General features: G+C 37.6%; 1 protein-coding gene and 1 long non-coding RNA gene across 2 annotated transcripts in view; one reads left to right on the top strand and one right to left on the bottom strand.

The window, feature by feature from the left end:
• Positions 1 to 22,066, top strand: part of Cals (calsyntenin 1) — a 118,789-nt gene that overhangs the window by 53,011 nt on the left and 43,712 nt on the right. The window contains exon 2 of the mRNA XM_089858079.1: positions 17,274 to 17,375. Coding sequence (XP_089714205.1) covers positions 17,274 to 17,375 — 102 coding nt within the window. The remainder of the gene's footprint in view (positions 1 to 17,273; positions 17,376 to 22,066) is intronic.
• Positions 19,165 to 19,731, bottom strand: LOC149709863 (uncharacterized). Its single transcript, XR_016376270.1, has 3 exons — positions 19,598 to 19,731; positions 19,444 to 19,519; positions 19,165 to 19,384 (listed from the first exon to the last, which is right to left on the bottom strand). It is a non-coding gene; the product is annotated as an uncharacterized LOC149709863 (long non-coding RNA).

Here is a 22,066-nt window from a genome sequence, read left to right on the forward strand (position 1 = left end):
CTTCATTCAAGTACGTGGCAAACGTAAGCCCGCACGAGACCCGATTAAAATGCCTCATTCTAATTATTCAACGGGAAATTTCAGCGCGTACAAAGTTAGCCTCTCTCGGTTTTTCTAATTGATTATATGGGCCAGTATAGCTTTATTCTCATTGTAAACTAGGGTTGATATAGGATCCTAGTCTTCCTTCGGTATCTTTTTATTTTATTTGGCTCTTTTTCTCTTTACTCAAGGAAATCGCATTGACTTTCTTATTGCATAATAGATTGCATTGGCCTTGCATTTTTTCTTGGTTCTTTTACTTTGGGTCTTGCCAGTGGTAATCAGTCACTCTCGACCTCTATTCAGGTGTTGATACCTTGAACGAACCTAGAATAAAAGGTATCTTTAAGAAAGATACCAGTGTTGCGGTAACGGTGCTGGCTATACTTAGTTTTCAGAGTAGGATGCCTGGCTTTTGACTCCATAAGGGAGTATGGCCTCCTTGTGGAACTATAACACCTAAAGCTTGGCCTCCTTGTGTAAATGGTATGAATCCTCCTAGTCTGTAAACTAAGTATACCTTTAACCCGCGGTGATACTTCAACAAAGTTGAGACCCACCTGAAGTTGATTTGAACAAGAGCTATAAGTCTTCTTTCTCTGTATGCCCTTGTTTAGTTTTTAGGTAAAGAAAAATCAGAGATTGAGTTCTTTCTAACTAGTTCTACTCTGGGTTTAATTTTATATACCCTATCAAGGCAACGCATAGTTAGAAAGACTAATAAGTTCTCAAGCCCCGCCAACATAACCCGCGCATAGAAATAAACACGGGAGATATTGGCGCACAATTATTCTTAGTAGCTGTATGCATTCTTGGTAACTATTGGTAGATACCACCAACAATCAAATTAAGGCACGGTTTAAAAAAATAGGTCTATCATCCGTATTTAGGGGTTCAAATAAGAAAGTAAAAGATCTCTTTTAGAGATAATCCAACTACATCCCACGGAATCGTTTCTTATTGTCTTATCTTAATTTTGTTTCTTGGGGTTTTTTTTTTTTTCGTCAACTAGAAGACGATTGTTACCATAGAAACACTAAGACAAAAAAGAGAGCTTAGAGAACATATTGTACAACAAAGCTGCTGCAACGTTTTAAGTTATTCTCCCCTCGTTTTTAGAGAAGAACCCGGTGACTTTTTTATAAGTCCCTCGAGACAAACTTGATGAATATCGAGCTTGGGTTTAGTTTTATTTTTTTTTACTGTATGCTTGAAGAAGAGAGAATCTTGGGGAGAGGGGATGCTTTCGGAATTGGATCTAAGCATTAACATAAGTCCTTTAGAATAGCGTAGGCCGCGCACCGTTATACCCAAATGGACTGGACACTCGCTGCATGCATGCCGCTGTTCGAAACTTGGAACTTATTCTGTCTAACCCTTAACATAAGTTAATTAGTGGAAGGAGTAAGGAAGAATGCGATAAATTTCAAGGAATTGTTATTTGTTATGGACCATTACATAAATGCTTTGTAGAGAAACTAAAGCATAAGGGCCGGGCCACCTTCATAGGTTATTTCCATGGGGCCAACAGGCAACGCCAGACGGAGTACACCCGAGTCGCAATGCTAATATCGAGCAGACGACACTTCGCCCCGTTCCCTTTTCTTTTGAAAATAGTCTTTGTTGTGTCTGGGTCATTGTAAACTTTGCCAATATGGTTCCGATGCATCAGGGAAGTGATAGCTAGGGAACCCATTGGGATAGTATTTAAACAAACCAACAAAACCTGATATAGCTTCAAATGTTCTCGAATGTTTAATAGGTTCTCTTCTTGACTTTATGCGGATAAGGAAAAGGTCTTAATGTTTACTTCAAGTGATGAACTTTTGCTTTCAAACAAACGAAAGTCGCGCTATGCTAGCTAGCATCATGAACTAACGATCAATGTTTGAGTCTAGGGACTGAACTTGTTCCTACACACTCTCCCTCTCTCTCACGATCTTTTTTGTACAATGCAATTTGGGCGGGAAGATTCTTTTTGCTGTACATTGTACAAGTCAATATCTACTTTTCCTTAACAGTTACGAAAAGAAAACACGCGGGCTTTCTTTGACTCAAGTTTATTTCCCGCTTTTTTCTTCTTTTTGGGGCTTTATATCTTTCGCCAAATTTATTTATGTTTGGGTAGGGTTAACTCGTGCCTCTCAGCTCTGGGACTCATGGGTATTTATGAATATGTACAAGATGGTAGCCTTTCTTGTGTGCAAATATTAAACCTTGACCTCTATGGTTTGTTTGTTTGTAGTAATGAAAAAATCGTTTTGAATTGTTGAATTTTTGTTGCGAAATTAGGATTGATTTGGTTTAAGTCGGTTATGTTTTAAAGTTTACTTGTCAATATATGAATTGTAATGTAGTTCTTGAGCAACTTGGAATTTAAAAATACCCATGAATGGGAAAACCCATCTCGTTTGTCCTTACAAGGATCAGTAGGTCAAATTTTTACTTTTTAAGCAGTTCAGTTTTTAAGGAACCAGAACTATCAATGAACTAATAGAATACTTGGAAGATTTTAAATTATATTGTAGTCCTTGAGCTACTTAGACCGTTAAAAGTATCCACTAGAATTTTTGTCGTCAAATTGTTTACTCTTTGATCCCACAAACACAAACATAAGACTATGATAAACCAACCAAAATCATTTCAATGAAATTCTTTCCAAAAACAAAACTGTATATTCAGACCTTTGAAATCCTTTCCGGAGAGATAAAAAATGTAGCCCCTCTAAAAACAACACCTTTTTTGGCAATATATGTTATCAAAACTTTTGCAGGAATCAAAACAACACGTAGCTTGTTGTTTTTTCGCGCCCAAAAGAGTTTGAGAAAAAGAAATATTGCGATGAGAGAAAAAAAATCCGCCAAAAACTGTTGAACATCTCCGGAAATATTTTGATAAATAGGGTCCCTACGAAATCTGCACCCGCACCAAACCAACCTATCTAGTCCGCCCACCCGGCGTTTGCTTTGGTGGGGCAATACGCTTCTAGATGTGGTAGTGTTTTTATTCCCAAGGCGCGGTCCGGGATGCGACTGATAACGAGAACTCAACTTCAATAGGACTCTTTTCCCAGGGTTCGTACGCAACCTGGGAAACCTGGATAAGTCAGGGATTTAAAGTTTCTTCCTAAAAGGTCAGGGATTTCGTTTGGTATGCCAAACTATGTGCTTCGAGCAATGCTATTGTTAAATATGGGCCCAGGTGTTGTCACGAAGTGGACTAGCTCTGGTAAACACGTACTTAAAATGGTCAGGGATATTGGCAAAATTTGGTCAGGGATTTTCAATTATAGAAAGTTCGTCCGAACCCTGTTTCTAGTCCGGTATTTGACTAAAGAAGGAAGTAAGTAAAGTTTGGTCAAAATCGGATGTTACCCCCAGCTATGACGCTGCAATCCCGCCTTTGTAAGTGGAGTAAACTGACATTGGAAAAAGGGTTTAGCGGATGGTGGTAGTGGTAGTCAGTTGGGCGTGATGAATTCTCGCCCACTCTGGACAACCCAAAGCCCATTCTCGCCACCTTCCCCCAGTCGCCCAATCTTTCTCTCTAGGCCTATTACGTACATCGAATGTGATCCTGAAGTTCTGGATGGCGGGAAAGTTGTAGAGTAGGAAAAGAGATTTTTCCGAGTTTTGGTGGTCTTGATGTCGGAAGCCTAGGAGCAACGATGACTTATGGGAACTTGGGAAGTGATAGGGATAAGAATGGTGTAACTTTAGAACTCCCGTAATACCCTTTTACCTCTTGTCTGTGATACCTGTCTTTTGCAATCTTTTACACGAGTTAAATATTTTCTGTTAAGTTTTGGAGCCAGTCATGCATGGGTGGATGTTGATTATACTTAGTAGGTGTGATTGTCGCCATTTTGGTAGACAACCCCCGTTCAGACGCGAGAAGAGACAACTTAAAACGAGTCGCGTTTATGGTTATTTTTTGAACCAAGACTTTGAATACTAAAATAGCTGCTCATCCAAAACGACAATTACGGCCCCAAGAATCCTAAAAAGTTTCATATATCGTTTTCTAATTCATATCAAACTCGATCACACCTCAGTAACTTAAGGCATGATCGAGTTAGCTATGGCTACAAAAAATGCACTAACGAGGTGGCGCCATCTTGATACGTGTCTAATTAAACGAGGAAAGCGATTTACTTCACCGAGTACGTGAACGTGTAAGATATTAGTCTGTATAGTCTGAATGGTCCTTTACGAACATGCAATTGAACTAACACGCGAGGTATAGCCTACCTAACTCTTACATTTGTAATGCTTCAACAGCATGCAGAAACAACCTCCTTTCTACATAGAAACACGGATTGTTCTATCCATCATCTAAAGGATGAAGACTAAGGAGGAGAGGGAGGAGGGTTAGGACCGGATAAAATGATTTGAGTAAATGATGATGGTGTGCCCGGTGTATAACGACAAGTGTTTAGCGCGTGTTTTGCTCGGATGATTCTCATCTCGGCGTGCAACCAGCCAAGCAACCAACTTCTCTCTCTCCTTCATCATTCAACGAAAATAGGAAAAGAGGAAGAGAGAGGGTGTTTGGGGGAAGAAGGTACATCCTTTTATGTTTGACGTCTCACGCGCCATTTCTTCTTCCCCCCAACCAAAATAGGCCTATGAAAGTGTGTGTGTCTGTTGGTCATTGCTAGGCCTGGGCATGGGCCTTGGCTAGACTCTGGGATAGATATGATTTCGAAGTTAATTATGCCTGAAGTAAAAGTTATTTTATAAACGTGTGGTTGTACCCTAACTTCGTTACTATTATTGAAGCAGAGGTGTTTTTACTTCACTTAATTTACTTCTGTTGACCGTCTCGTGCGCTCGTGAATTCTTTTTATTTCAACCTATACCAAAATGATATGATCTATTTTTATGTATCAGTCTTACCTTGGAGTATTATAATAGGGGTTGAAGGGTCTACGTCTGGTTTATTGTGGTGTTGGGATAGATTGATTCATCTTTGTCTTCATCTTCCAAGCGAGTTATTCCGGCGTCGTCTTTTTTACTCCTTAGGGCATATCTATCCACTGTTTTTCGTCGCCTTCTCATTTCCTACATCTTTAAGTTTAGCTTGGTAGCGTTGTTAAGCCTAGGAATGATGGTTTTAGGGTATAGGCTTTAGTGCAAAGTTAAGGTGATATTTTTGGTATGATCGTATTCGGTAAAGAAAAAAAAAATGTTTCTTTCGTCGAGTTTGCCTCGCTTAGGGGTTATCTTCTTTTCTAGTGGTTGCGTAGTTGGACTTTTCTGCATTGATTTTTATCCCGTCTTTTTCTATCGATGTCTCTGACTCCGTGAGGACAGTTTTCTCTTTTTTTTCTCTTGGGAGAGAACCTTTTTTAGCCGGAAGTAGGCGATTATGGATTGCGGAACTACGGACTCTCAAACTTCCTAAAGTTTATCCTCTTTTTTTCTTTCTTCTTCTGGGGACAAGACATGGTAATAAAAAATGAGAAAACGTGTAGTTTTATTCGATAAAACACGTAAAATTATGAATATTTTAAATTGGAACCGTGTTTCTATCTGCATTATTAAAGAAGTTATGAGAAATTAAGTAACGTACGTGTTAAGCCTTTGCTGCCTTGCTGTGAAGCAGACGACGTTACTTATGGGCTATGAAATTCTATTGGACGAGAGTTAATCGCTGGTAACTTCGTTAATATTGTAATTAGAAACGTGGTTTCAATTTAAAATATTCTTCATTTTATACTCTCTTTGCAATAAAAGTTTTAAATTAGGTCTATCAGGGTGTTTATTGTCAAAAACATAAACAATTTGTTTATCGTCAACAATATATTTTCTTAAAAAAAGCATTGATCAATAATAAAATATGATGCGTTGGCGACACCATCCGGTAATTTTAAGGGTAGTTTGAAGTATGGAGATGGAATACAAGGCTTTAACTTGAGGCGTAGGTGACTGACTGCTCTATTACAGGGAAAATTTCCTTTGAATGACGTCGGATGACATTTCATTTATCCGTCATAGATACTTGACTGACTACTTGTCATCGTTTTTATATCAGAAAGAAAACCTTCGAACCTTACGCTTACCTTAGACGTGTGTTTTCTTTAAAAAATAAAAGACCCCCCCCCCTAGCTCAATAGTGTAATATGAATTAATATCATTTTTACCATGAATTTATTTGTGTTTAACATTCTTTTAAGACATTAAACGAGTCAGTTTAGTAAGTTTGCTCTGAAGGGGTTGCTTCAACTAAAGAAAAACCACTCATGTTGTTATTACTCCATATATGGGGAAAAACCTGGAAAACTCAGGGAAATATGCTCTGAAGGGGTTGCTTCAACTAAAGGAAAACCACCAACGTTGTTATTACTCCATATGTGGGAAAAAAAACCTGGGAAACTCAGGGAAATATATTTGGGAAACATCCTGGAAAACTCTGGGAAATATATTTGGGAAAACCTAGAAATATATTTGGGAAAACCTAGAAATATATGGCGAAAAAACCTGGAAAACTAAGGGAAATAATGGGGGAAACCTAAGGGAAATATATGGGGGAACCTAAGGGAAATATATGGGGGAAACCTAAGGGAAATATACTTGGGAAAGCCTAGAAAACTCGGGGAAATATATGGGAAAACATGGAAAACTGAGGGAAAATATGGGATAAAACCTGGAAAACTCAAGGAAATCGGTTTTCCAAAAACTGTATGAACCAGGCCTATCTCCTCTATTTTTAAAACAATTAACCTAGAATAAATATTCATGGAAATATTGAATAAACGTTTGTTGTACCCCGGCCAGATATTGAACGCGTAGGAAACAAGTAGCGCCTATACAACTTTCTCTCTCCTTCGCCTAGACCTATCTTAACGCTGTTACTATATACTTAGTAGGTGTTTGATATTCTGGTAACGTTATATCTTTTATATGAAGAAACCTTTTTTTATTGTATGGTAATTTTTTTGTCCAAGGTAGGCGAACTTTTGGATATTGAACTGTGTTTGTGTTTGAGATAAAAATAAGAATGCTGACGAATTGAAACCCGCATAATATAGAGCCTATCCTATCCATTGTTGTTATATGAGCTTGAATTGAAAATATATACAACGGCGTGTAATGTAATATACAATGTATATATTTTATTGATTACGTATATATGTACTTGTACAGTCAATGTCTTGTGATTATTAAGCCATATAGTAATAATATAGCTTGCAAAGGTCTTTATGATTAGTGACGTGTCGAATCGGGGTTCTGTTTTGTGTTATTGTTACTATTATGGTTCAATGAATTTTGCGACATTTAGGCATATATTTTTGCGCAATGATTATCATAGACTATAAATAATATTGTTCTATAACGAAGGGATACTTCGAGAGGTAAAGTTGAAGGGATACTAAAATGGGAATTTGTTTTTATTTCAAGGTTTATTACTTAAAATTGAAAAATTCATTAAAGTTTTCAACAAATTGTCCCAAATTAGTTTGATCGCTAGCCCGATAAAACTCTAGATAGTGTGCAAGCGAGCTAGTTAGCAAGCGGCATCAGCAAAAAAAGAAAATAAATAAATAAAAAGAACGGGAAAAATTCTTTGAACTAGGCCTAACTCTTTGGAGTAAGAGAGAGATTTGGATTCCAAGGTCAAAGCTGCAAACTTAAGATCTCTTCTTCGTATTTCTATATCGGAAAAGAACCCTTTACATTAAGTCAAAGCTCTTTAAGTGGCTAATTGCACGTCTCTACCTACTTACCTGGTACTTAATACGAGTAAACCAATGAAAACATCGATTTACTCAGAGATGCATACCGCTAACAGGAATCATTTTGCATCCATATCTCCCTTGTCAATTTCTACGCGAGGCTTGAGACGCCTCATAATTCTGATGGCGTCTTTCTAAAACTGTCGTTTCATTGGTTAGGTACTGTAGCAACGCAAGGTCCTAGGTGCAACACGGGGAGCGAGATAGATTATTAATTCACGAGGTAAAATTCGTTATACATAATCGTTAGTCTTCTAGCTCCTCCCACAAAATCCCCTTAGATACATAGAGTGAAAATGCTTAGCTACACAATAATTCCTAGTAGCTTTATGTATTCCATAGAAAAATCTCAAAGATTAAAAGACCATTTTTTATACACAAAATCCACGAGCTCGGGCATAATTCGAAAGAAAGAATTTAATTCAAAATGAAGCTCACTTATAGAGGAATCTGGGGCAAATGAATACTCAATATTAAATCTTATAGAAAAGGAAGTAGTACTGTACAAACCAGGAGATTACAGTTTAACGCTACTGCAACTACGTTGCTAGGCTCTTAAAAAGATTTAAGTGGTGAATCGGAGCGGTGTCGTTATACAAGTGTGTATGTGTCGGTGTCTAGTTAGCCCGTCACATTTCTTGGAAAGCATCCAAAACGGTTTCGTTGATTTCTAGATTTCTTTGAGAAGTCGGCGAACATTTTTAAGTGACGAAAGCTAAGCCAGTCACTTCCTGTTTAAATGAATCACAATCCTTTTTATAAATAATAGCGTAAGGCGGCCTACATTTAATTTTTCCTTTCAAAATATAAACACAGAGAGAGATCGACCGCCCTCGCATTGAGGCTCAAATAGGAACCACACACTCTCTCTCTGTTGCCGTTTACCGAAACCACATGCTCCATAAGTATTACCTCACTTCCTATACTTCGTAATGGTGGAGACTTACAGCTCGAGATAACTAGTTCCAGGGAGAACGACGGAAGCGAGAATTGAAGTCCTACACTCGGTGGTTAGTTTTGAATCGAGGGGGTAGACGCTCTAGATCTCTGTGTACACCTGAGTTCAAAAGAGTTCAGCTTTAACAGTGCATCGAGTTCAAATCCTTCGGAACTCAGAGTTCAGCTTTGACAGTACATTGAGTTCAAGTCATATTGTACACCTGAGTTCTCAAGTGTCTTCCCCCTCGTTTTGAATGCAGGACCAAGTTCCATCTAGGTCCTATTTAGTCTGCATTACTAAGCCCAAATTTGACAGCGCCATACCAGGCGTCCCTCGCTTTACCCTGCATGACCTACCTCATTCACTTCAAAATTACAAGCCCCAGTTTCTAAGTTACCAGAGATTAACAAACTTATGGAATGGAACATATCTTATAAACTAAGCATGGGCGAATACTCGAGTAACACGAATAACTCGATCGAATATCGAGACGAATAACCGTCTCGATATTCAATAAGCCCCATTTCGGGTATTCGAACGAATATCGAATAGTGAATTTTACTATTCGGGCCTACTATTCGTTAAATATTCGATTAACTTTTCGAGAAAACAAAATATTAACCCTAAAAATGTTTTAAAAAAGTAATGGCAGTTACACTTTTTAATGTATAAGTTTCTATGGGAAAATAGGCCTGAAGTGCATCTAAATTCTAAATATAATTTAAATTGATTTTAATTAATCCTTCTATTTCTGACTATTCGATAACTATTCGATAAGGGCAATTTTAAGTTAAGCCTAATTATTCGATATTCGGTTCCCAAACAACTATTCGTCTCGGTATTCGATAAGAAAATTTTTCACTATTCGATATTCGTCTCGACAGTCAAAAACTGGTATTCGCCCATGCTTATTATAAACCCATGATATAAATAACTATATTAGAATTAAGTTTCAGTATCAACAAGGTATTTCTATCAAAACTATCCATGCATGCACACACTGAACTCTGATGGCATTAAACTTACTGAACCCACATACAGACAAATTGGTTTATTTTCATTAACCCAATGGAGTTTCGCTTGAATCGACTCCATCTTTTACTTATTTGAGTAAATAAGACTTGGCTGCTACGATTCACGCAGGGAACGGATTTTTTCTCTTTTTATTTTCCAAAAGAATAAATTCAGTGAAAGGAATCTAGTAGAATTTGAAATTTTTGTAACTGAAAGCGATCCCCGGTAAAAAAAGGGTCTCTTCCGGAAAAACGACGCGATTTCTCGGGAGCCAAACGCATTAGCATGTTATTACCAAAGGTAAAGAAAGGCGCGGGCCTTGGCTTTGCACGCTGTACACTACGTCCTCCGTTCTCTATGGTACTGTACCAGTACATACATACATACATACCAGGCAAAATCCCAGAATCCAAATCGCTTACAAAACGGCCCGGGAATGCCATCTATGTATCTGTGTATACTTTTGAATACAGATTTGTACCTCTAAAAGTATGTAGTTTGGAGTAGATTAAGTGTAGATCACTTGTTCGTGCAAACGAATAAGAAATGGAGAAGGTTCCACAAACAGTATTTTGTTGTTGATGACGCGATACCTGACGTCATGTTGGTTCGATCTGATAAGAAAGTACTTAAGGTGCGAGATACTGGATTAACCTTTGGTGCGGTATCCGAGTGTAAATTGCTATTATAATCTTGGTTTTTCAATTGACTATAACGATAATAATTTACTTCGGGGTTATGAACTTCCGTGTTCATCCTAAACTAGGGTGAAAAGAGAAATATGGATTCTTTCTTGGTGGTGGTAGTTGAAGAAGAAGCGTGCTAGTTTTATGGATCACAGAGTGTAGGAGGAGGAATTCAGGCAAGGATTGTATAGAAGAGTAAAGGCAATATGGAAATAAGTTTTTCTCCTAATGTATTATAAATATTCCCCGTTGGGGATATTTTTTACAGAAGATGCACGCAGGCACGTCATGCACGACGCCCAAAATGCGCCCCGCGTTAAAATTTGTTTTCATATTAGGGGTATACGCCATACAAAAGAGGGTTCGTTTAATGGTTAGTATCTTTAACCAAATAACGTCAGTATAAGTAAGTACACGTCTGCTCGTGGACCCGAGTTTATACCAGTGCAGTGTTGGTGTATATAAGTCTCTTCTGTGTAACTAAGAGGGAAAGATACGGGGGTAAAACTTTGAATTCCATCTCGCTTTTTGCGCCTGCGCTCTAGGCGTTTTGGGTCTCAGAGACTGCTATGCTGGTACGTCCCGATACTGAGGTTGTACTTGTACATCCAAGAGGTTTGTAGCCCTTTTTGAACATAAGAAAAGGGGTAGGCAACCCTCAGTAATGGGTCATACTATTGTCCATGCGTCGAATGAAAAAAATTAGGTAAAAATACTACAAACTGAACTTGAAAACGATGTCCCTTGGGTCAAAATATCATATAACATTTTCGACTCTAAATCACGCCCCTTAATTTCTTGACAAACCTTTCAGGAACACCCTGTACACTCATAATTGTATAAAAATTCTTAAACACGCATGCGTTTGACTGTCTCTCTTAAGCCATATAGGGAGCTCTCTAAGAAAAGTCTAATACACTGCAAAAATTTTCGAGTCGCGGATCCACGAGATTTTTCGATAAAATGCTGTCGACTTATTCATTCCTTCGCAATAGAAACCCCTTTATAGGCGAAATATTATACACGCATATATATATATATATATATAGTTATGGCTTATCATAGAGACATTCTTCTTAAACCCTGCACTGCAGGAACGAGGCCCAAGAATCTGGAAGCTTCAGACTGCGAAGATTTATCGTACCATTATGTCGAAGGGATTTAGCTACTTTGCATAGACGCGGCGGTTTTTATTTTTTCCTATCCATAGCTTTATCCTGGAAGGATTTCGGAACCAAAAACGGAAGTAAAGGGGGATTTTTTACGATGTCTACTTCCTTTATTTTTTTCTTCCTGGATTTGGTTGCCTGTAGCTGACAATCATTGGGCTGTCGGAAGCGTATCTTTTATAGTCCTTGAAGGAATGTTTATCATAATATTGGATGGAGTTATTTATAGAACTCTGTCTATTGTTGTTATGTACCAAGATATGTTCTGTTCTCTCTCGACCTCTGTTGGTCTCCGTTGAACTTATCCAGTGATAACCTTGATGCAGATCGCGATCTTTATCTTGATCTCTATATTGATTTAGGCCTACTCTGAGATTCAATTAAGGCTTTGATTGAAGGTATAATTTGTGTGGATTGAATTAATGCGTCAAAATGCAGCTAGTGTTTAAAGTTTTCAGTTAGTGGACCTAACTGACTAGGTCTAATTGTTTAAAGTTTAAGGTATTAGCTTTTATGAAATTAAGTAATTAGTTTAGAAATGTTTTTCTAAATTGCTTAGTTTTTGGTCAATAATATGTCCCATAATTGTTAGAGGCACTTTTTGAAATAATTTTCTGCTCTTATCTGGCTGAACTTAGTAGGAGGGCTATATGAAACAACTACATACGTCATGCAACGTCACCTCTAATAATTGCCATAGAAACCCCTTTATTATTCCTTTAAAAAAACACGAAAATATACTATAACTGATACAAAGTTGGAAGTTATAATAATTAAACACAAAGGAGAAACCATAACCTATGATTATACTACAAGTCTGACGTAGCCCCGCCCATTTTATTCAACCACATAATAATAATACCGCGTATTAAATTTATGACTGCGGCGTTTACAATACTACGGTTTAAATCAGAATCCGCGTGAAAAATAATCGCGGCGGCAATAATAGGGTGTGGTTTGTCCATTTTCAAGTTTGACCTTTGTGTGTGTGTCTGTATACGTAGCGCAATCGCGGTTTTATTCAAATTAAGCCACGGTCGGTAATTTAGTCGTGATCCATCATTTGATAAGGCTATTCCACAATTCTTGTTCAGGCGTAGGCGTACACGTAAATGCGTGTAACCCTTTTTCAAAGATGAGTGAATACAAAAATCTAACGATAGTTGCAAAACGTACTTTTTGAAAACCCGAATGTTTTTAAGCCTTCTCCATTAGAATGATTTGATTTGCTTAACGATAATGAGCGTGTCTCTTTCGTTTCCATAGCAATAGCTGCTGGCACGAGCGGTTTTCTCCCGCCTTTTTCTACTCGACAGCTGAACACGAAAAATTTGTTCTCGCCCTTGTTTTTCGTCCATCTTGTAACTCCGAATAATGAACCATAGAACGCGCCCCGGGAAATGAAGGGTGGATTCCTTAAAATATAGATATCCTTAAAATATAGATATGTGTATGGACCATTCCATTAATTCCAGTAGAGAAGCAAACACGACAGTGGCGTGCATGGGAAATCATGTTGCATTCTTGTAACCGAATACGCGTTTTCATAAAGATTTGTAGTTCAAACTTGAGAAAATTTAAACCTTCCCATTTTAGGCAGAAATTTGGGGTGTCCTGAAGTTGTTTTTATCTATACGTGATGATGAATGTAAGGTTTTCCCGTCATCCCTCGCAGTCCAATTTTTGTACACATTAATTTATCTCACCCTACAAGAAAAGTTTTGGATCCGACCCTTTTGTAGTAACAGGAATACATAAAGCTACTAGGAAACACAGTGTGTAGCAGTTATTTTTACTCAACGATTCTACGCGGATTTTGTGGGAAGAGCTGGTAGACTAATCATTATCTAAGACGAATTTTACCTCGCTAATACTGTATCTGCCTGTGTTGCACCCTGCGCACGCGTCTGACCTCACGTTTGCTACCAACCAATGAAACGACGGTTTTAAAAAAAATTATGAGGCGTGACTTGTAAGCTAGTTCTCAAGCCCGGCCCTCAAAACCCGCGTAGAAATTAATTAACATGGGATATTTGGGGGCACAATTATTCCTGCTAACTATATGTATTCCTTATAGTAAAAAATGCGGTTTTTCAATTTTCAATATGCGTAAAACATTTTTTAAGACGTTTTAGGGAGAAACGCATTATCCAAATTTGTTCGAAAATATATAAATTTATATAAAAGCCCCAGAAAAACTTATATGAAATATAGCACGAGATCTCGACGCGTTGCCATTTTCTATAGTAGCTCGCCATCTTGGGTTTTAAAAGTATTGCTTTTTATAGCGTATTATTTTAAACGCTTAGTAACAGTACAGGGAATTGTTCAAGACAGAATTGTTTTAGTTGTAATTAGAAATATCATTTAAAATATTTCAATGGTTGTTATTTTACCGTGATATTTTAAATAAAACATTAAACAATTTTAGCTCACGACCGACCCATCTCATTTGCATAAATAACTACCGTATAGGTTTTGTTTGATTCTTTGAACTAACGGTAGCGGCGTACTCCGTGCATGCCTCTAAGGCAATTATTAAATACCTCACACCTTTTCGAGTCTCTTGAGGTAAATAAATATTAAAATTCTTCCGAACAAGAATTTGTCAGTTTTAGCGTCGAAACGGTCGACCTTTATTGTTGTATTGTTCATTCCATGGTTTCGTTAGAGAGTCACTCGAGTTGGTAACCCCCGGTGGCTATGAAACTATCTATGAATGAGTTCAATTTATCCTATGAAGGTTTAATCCAATTAAGGAATATAATCAATTCTCTTAATTAATTAATAAGGTCGGTGTCTCATTAAATCAATAAAATTAAAACCAGAGTATTTTATTAAATCTATTATATTAAAATAGTCATTTAAGGCCTTTAATTCACCTTATCGTAATTAAACCAATTCAAGACGTTAAGAATGTGCATATTACGAATTACGCTATTCATTATAGCAACCAACATTCGGGTTACGCTTGAATATACACTTTCAGAAATATCTCTGTAGTATTGCAAGCGCTAAGTCATATATAGGTACATCCATTGGAGATAAGACCTTCAGTATAGCTATATGTCCCCAAGTCCCAAATGCGGAATTCCTTTTAAAGTTTATATAATCCTTGTTGTCCAAACAACATTTATCGACGTGCAGAAGGAACTCGATTCCGAAATGCATACAGCACTGCAAGTCTTTCTCCTTTCCCTTCCAATCCTCTAACCCTCCATCCAGTCTTCTATCTCTCTACTTCCTTCAAATGCATGCTCAATATGCCATCCGTTAATTTGTTTAAGGAGGTGGGCTATTTTCCGATAAGAAAATTTGGCAGGCCCGAAGTACACCCACGACCCACCAAGCAGCACGCGTGGTTCAGGATACTCTTACCCCCCCCCTTCTGTCTGTCTTGACGTCATTTACCTAAGCACCAAAGTGTGTTCCTCGGCCTTGGAGTCAGGCTTAATAGTGTGGCAAGGCTTAACCGTAGCTTTAACCCTCTTACCTACCAATAACGAGACTAATTAGATAAGTTTCCTCGTACAGACCTACTGCATGGATAAAAATATCTTTTGATGGGTCTATTTGAGTGACTAGGTTTTAGTTTTAGTTTTTTTTTATTATTGAAAAAGGTGGGGTTCTTTATGAGGTATTATGGGAAAACTAAGGTTCTGATGGACCATAAAGTTCTGTCGGTTGGAAGAGGGGCTGCTAAGATAGTTTACACGACCGTATTGGTGAGTTGAATGCGCGAGGAAAGTTGAAAACCACCAATATGGCTGCCAAAACTGTGATAAGACTTCAGGGGAATTAAACGAAACTAAAATAGAAAATACCAACGCTAGACTAAATTGTTTTCAAAAACAAAATTATTTCACGTGCGGTTGATTATTTGTCAAGCCACTCACGTGCAAATTTCGCGCTCTTTTATAGTTGCGTCTCTAGGTATTATACGTAATGCCACGTGACTTTGAACAAATGAATGCATTAACATATTCGTTAAGCCTTGTTTTCAAATTTGATAAAAAACGTCCCCACTATCCTTTCAAGTTTTCCCATGGGATTTAATTAAGGAAGCCGAAAGTCATGTAGATACAATAAGTTGATTTAAATACGACTTCATACATACCACAACCACCAAAACTATAAATGACCTTTAGTGACCTCCCATACTTATAAAAATTCGAGACACGCGTCAATTTTCTTCGGCGGCGTAAACTAGTAGCGACCATAAAGACTATGGACCGTAAAAATGAGGGCTCTATAGTTTGGAGGAGAGAAGTGAAATGGAGTAGTAACCTTGATACAAATGTTGAGAATGATGTTGGGAAGAATCATGTTAAAATTACCACACTTTGTGGGAGTTACACTTTTCTCGAAGAGAAGTATTATATACTTCTGGTTATAAGCATGAAGTTCTACTCCATGACATTTCTCTCCTCTCAGACGAAATACGCAATGGGACCGTTTTTTATTTCTTGTATAGTTTTTTATCTATCATAAAAATTGCATGATATGAATTTTAAATAAGGTGGTTCCTATAAAGTTAGGGTGGTCTGTCTTGTATAATGGAGATACGATACGAATGTATACGTGCCCCCCCCTCCTCCTCAACCCCTGAACTCCAAGAGAAGCTTTAGGAGTCTTCTCCTCTCTCTGTGTCTCCTCTGGATCGTGTCATAGAATTTTTCCGCCTTTTCAATCACAATCTATAACCAGAAAAGGTTATAACCTTTTAGTTAGAAAAGGACCCAACTCATTTTGTCCCAAGAATGCTTGCCTTCCTGCTATAATACAGTCAGTGTACGCGGAGTCAAAGACTGTGCAGCGCCCATGCAGCTTTTAGTTTCGAAGTATTATAGACAAATTAAGTTGTTATATGGACACCTGCTCTTGGTTGGGTTAGCTTTGTTGTTGTTCTTCCTTTTTAACAAATATAAATAACAGATGAGTTTAGGCTAGACTACTGATTAAGTCTAGCATAAATTAGGGGGGATGTTCTTTGTGAAATCGATTTTGAGTCGAAAATGTAACTTCTATCTCCATTTTGTTTAGCACAAGGGACAGTGTTTCAAATCGAGTTATGATTTGATTGCAGTGTTTAAGGGATGACCCCTTAAATTTAATTAAGAAACTGATTTAGACATTGATTTCTAATTTAATTAAGGGGTCATCCCTAAAACACTTCAATCAAATCATAACTCGATTTGAAACAGTGTCCTTTGTGGTAAACAAAATGGAGATAGAAGTATAGAACATATTCGACTCAAAATTGATTTACCAAAGAACATTACATCCCCCTTATCAGAAACACAGACTGTATAAATTACAATATTCTATAAAGCCTTGTGTGAGGTTTTCGTCAGAGCAAGCCTGCACGTGTCCTTAAGTCATATTTTTTGTCTTTACTTGCCAATTTTCGGGGGCTCTACCCCCGGCTTATTCAGTTTTACCCCCGGAATTTTAACGAGAAGGTTGAAAGAAGGGAAAGGGGGTTTGAGTTTGAAGTTTTCACGGAATTATGGGGCATGGGGGATATGGGGTAGAAGGGGAGAGGAGGATATATGAGCGCGCTAAATTTATATCCGTTTTGATTAAGGCGCTTTTTGGCGCGTGCATGAGCGGACCGGAAGTAGTTGATTGCTTAAATTAATGAGATTTTCTCTTTTTTTCTTTTTTGTCTTTTCTCTTCACAGTTCCCAGATTAGATAAAGTCCAGCCAGATGTTGGATATCATGCCTTGGTCAGAGAAAACGAGAGGAAGGTCGAAGTTACGCCCAGGATACGAGTCGTCGATGGTAAGTAGTTGGTGTACAAGTACCTTACCTACCTGCACCTTACTTAATTATAATATAGGAAATTAGGTTCAAGTACTTACTGTGTATACACGCGCTCTCGAACCAAATTAGAACGGGTTGACTTTGATTAAAAAGGTCTGATTGGAATATAATCAGTTTTTATTGGTTCTTTTAAAGGGTATAGTTGAGTTGACAGGACTTCAATTGCTTTTCTATATTCCGCCTAAAATTAGTCAATATTTCGATTTAAAAAATAGTCAATGTTTCAATATCAAACAGTCAATATTTGGTCTAAAAATGGTCAATATTTCGTCTAAAAATATGGTCAATATTTCGTCTAAAAATAGCCAATATTTGGCCTAAAAATAGTCAATATTTGGCCTAAAAATAGTCAATATTTGGCCTAAAAATAGTCAATATTTGGCCTAAAAATAGTCAATATTTGGCCTGAAATTAGTCAATATTTGGCCTAAAAATAGTCAATATTTGGCCTAATTAAGGCCCGTTTTCAATCAAGCTTTTCTAGTTGCTTTTTAGGAGCTTCGCTTCAACAGTCAATCGCGATTTGCCTGACAAAATCGCGATTCAAATGGTGAAGCAAAAGCGAAACTCTTCTCCCGTTTTCAAATTCACTTCTCTCGCCACTCCACGCTCGTCAGGACCCGTGTTTATATCAGTTGTCTTCTGTTCAATATTTAGGCTAGTTAAAAAATACTCATAAATATCCTTAAAATAGTTAAAAAACACCAATAAAATGCTTCTAAATATACTTAAAATAGTTAAAAACACCATTAAAATGCTTCTAAATATCCTTAACACTCGATATTGTTTTTGAAAATTAGGCCTATTCTCACTTAAAAACACGCGGCGCAAAAAAATTGCTCGAGAGAAATAACGTACCCACGTGACAACTAGGCCAAGCGCTTTTTCGGATAAAAGCGAAAGCAAATATCTACCCGAGGTAGATACCAGCTTTTCGATTATTTCACGCGAATCTGATTCAGAAGCGCCCAAAAAGCGCGTTTGAAAACGGGTTCCGATTTCGCTTTAGCGTTTTGCTTCAGTTTTTGAAGCAAAAGCTTCATGAAAAGCTTGATTGAAAACGGGCCTTAAAAATAGTCAATATTTGGCCTAAAAGATATAGCCAATCCACCTGTTAATTAAAACCCAAATTTGTCCCTACCTACGAAAGACTAAAAGTTTCTAATCATTAGCTGAAATAGGGCTTTTAATTGACTCGTCAATTAATCCTTAATCAACCCCCCAAATTAATTAAGCCTAAAAATGGCTGACAGTCCCCTCAATGGACCTAAGAAAGAAAAAATCAATTTAGACTCAGGACGTTTCCAAATTAAGTCGGCCTAACCAAAATGACTAGTAGACGGTAGGCAACTTGACACCAAACGCACTGGTATGAATACCTTAGTCAAAAAGAAGATTTGATCACCTTTCAATTGTTAAGCCTAATTTGAAAAAAAAAAGAAAAAAGAAAATTAATTTTAGGGTTAGCTCGAGTCGTTTTGGAGAATCAAATGACCTTATCTCAATAGACCATTCCATTAACTCCAGTTTAAGAGAAGCAAACACCACAGGGGAGGGTAGGAGGTCACCTTCTTGGGTTATTTGATTTCACTTGCGCCTAGAAGCACCTCTCCTCTAGAGGCAGCACGAGTCGGTTCACCTTCCTCCCCCTGTGAACATCGTCTTGCGTTGCCTCCCTTCTGGTGTTGGTTTCCCTACAAGTATTTAATGTAATGGTCTATACTGTTGAAATACAAACCTACCTCGATAATATTAGTTCCCTGAAGTGTGAATCTCTCGTTTCAAGTCTGGGGCGTTCTGAGCCTCGTTCTTTAACTCGAGAGTAACATAAACCCCATACTTAAAATCACGTGTCTTTCCCAACTTCCTACCTAGGTACAAGGGAACTCCTTAAATTTCCTTTTCCCTTAATAGTCGGAACTGTACGTTCAATGGCAAACGAAAAGAGACGCAAAGCGTACATTTTTCTGACAAAAACAATCCCTCGGATAAGATCGACAAGGGAATAACGATTATTTCTGATTACCAAAACGAAACTCGGGCCTCGGTCGGTTTTTCTGTTCGACGTTGTGATCCTTCTCAAAACTTCTTAAAGATTTTCCCTTTTTGGTGCAATATTTTAAAAGCGCAACGAAAAGAAATTGAAAATAATGAACAAAGCGTTGAGGTTTTATTACTACCTGTCAAACCCTTTCTTTTCTCTCGTTCAAAAACACTTCCAATAAACTACTTTCTTTCTTACTGTGATTTAACATCGGGTATTCGTTCGCCTTAAGATTCAACTCATTATATGAAATGCGCGTGAACGCGTGCAACTATGGCGCACGAGAGATTAGGAACGTATCTCGAGACACAAAATTGGAACGTATATGGATGGTCACGTGGGTGTGTTGGAAGTAAAGATCCCAAAAAAAGGGGGAAAGGTCTTTTCTAGGATTATTTCGCGAATGAGAGGAACCCCGAGTCTAAACTAGAAAGAAAACGTATCGCTTGTCTTTCAAATGTTGACGTAAAAAAAGGGGTTCTGAATTTTAGGATTGTAGAGTCTAAATAAACAACGGTTTTGTGAATGTGTGCCTGCTTGGTGCAATCAATATTTAAGAAATGGAAATTTTAAATTTTTTTATTTTTTATTTCCACGATTTTTATGATGAATTATTCCGAAGTTATGAGGGGAATATGTTAATTATAACAGAAGTTCATTAAATACTTGAAGGTATTTAGTTTAGTGCTAAAGATAAGGGCTATAGACACATTTCCTTTAATTCCATTAGAGAAGCAGACACCTTCTTGGGTTATTTCCCTCGCGTCAAGAAACACCGCTAGAGGCAGCACGCACGAGTTGGTTAATAATTAAGGTTATACTAAAGAAATGTTAACGAGAAAAACACATTTAAGTAAATAACATTAAAAAACACAAAGTACTATTAGTATTTTACTTCAGATAATGAACTTTCACCTCTGTATAAATTTCAGAAAAATATACGTTAAAGTACATATCCACTATTATTATTATTATTATTATTATTATTATTATAGTTTAATGCCAAGGCTTAGTGTCGTCCCTTTGCAACACCTACATTACCATTATCTCCTCATACATAAAAAACAAAGACAGTAACGTCGAGGAAAGAAGAATAAGAAGAAAAAGCGTAGAAATACATTAAGGGCTGGGACACAGGGACACATTGTCCCCCTTATACTATATTTTCAGGGTCCTTATTCTCATTGGCGTTGGTTGGGTGCATGCATTGTCAAGAGAAAATATTGTCTATCTTATCGCCTAGTGGGCGAAACCACTGACAGAAACTGGCCGAGATTCGATATATTTCTCCTCAGCTTGACTACTAGGCCTTTGCATCAGTACTAAGCCTTTGTCCTCCTCTGCATGCTCCTCATTTCTCTTTTAGGCACTTTTATATCAAAATATATCGCGATGCCGGGGAAATACCCCAACTACTAGAGTGATGGGATAGATATGCAGATGTTCTTAAGAGGGTGGCGAGAGAGAGAGAGAGAGCTTGAATTGGAAATTATGTGAGAAGAGAGAAGAAAAAAAGAGAGAGAAAGTGGAGTTAGGGGTGCATGCTTAATCCACACATATTCCCCCTCAAATTCTATATCGTATACGACCTCGTTAATCAAAAATGCGATAGAAAAAAGGGTTCTCTCTCTTTCTCTCTCTCTCTCTCTCTCTCTCTCTCTCTCTCTCTCTCTCTCTCTCTCTCTCTCTCTCTCTCTCTCTCTCTCTCTCTCTCTCTCTCTCTCTCTCTATCTCTCGCTCTCTCTCACTCCCTCTTTGCTGTGTAAGATAGGTTTGGGGTTGTTTTTTCTCTATTTCTGGAATTTTTCTGCCATTTTTTCTCTGAATTTAAACATTTTCCAATTATACTCTTGCCTGAGTTCAACCGTTTTAATAAAAAACAAGAGAGATAAAGGCTCTATCTGTTTCGTAGTGAGATAACCACTTGAACAAGTACGTTTTGTTCATTTACAAAAAGGTCATGTCCATCCGTCTGTGTGCGTGGTCTTTGGTGTCAATTTAAGGCGAGGCCATGTAATGTTAAGCGATTAGCAAATTGTCAAAGGTACATTGCAGCATGTACACCGATAACCCTTGACTGACTGACACCTAGGGATAATGTTAAACCTTTAGTGTTAGTTACCCCATATAGCGTTTGTCCATGCATCCTACATCCGGTGGGTGTTCGTACTAGTTAGGTGCTAATTGAGAAACGAATTAGTTTAAATAAATTGTAAATTAACCAACCATGCAACTTAAGTCAGCAATTTCATATATACGAAAAATAAAAATTGCGCCAAAATTTTAGTCACATGACAACCCTAGAGCTATCTTATGTAATTATGCAAATTTATGGATTGAAACTTTATCAAGGTGCAGACGTAAACCCATGTTGTGTTTCTTGTATAATTCAATGTCATGTTGAGATTGGTTAAACGCAACGACAATAAATTAATTAGTCTCTTCAAACCCATGTACATTTGATTGATTTCCACGCTTCGATACTTTGATTCCATCGGTAAAGAATAAATAGCAAAATCTCTTAATTCGTTTGTACAAAAGGTCCCGTGAGAGCCTTTTAAACGGTTCCACGTGACTTAGTTGCAGATACGGCCGGTCTTCTTCT

This window comes from Phalangium opilio, unplaced genomic scaffold, assembly GCF_054372755.1.
Source record: "Phalangium opilio isolate 3A_F unplaced genomic scaffold, DU_Popi_V2 ptg000011l_1, whole genome shotgun sequence".
Taxonomy (NCBI): Eukaryota; Metazoa; Arthropoda; class Arachnida; order Opiliones; family Phalangiidae; genus Phalangium; species Phalangium opilio.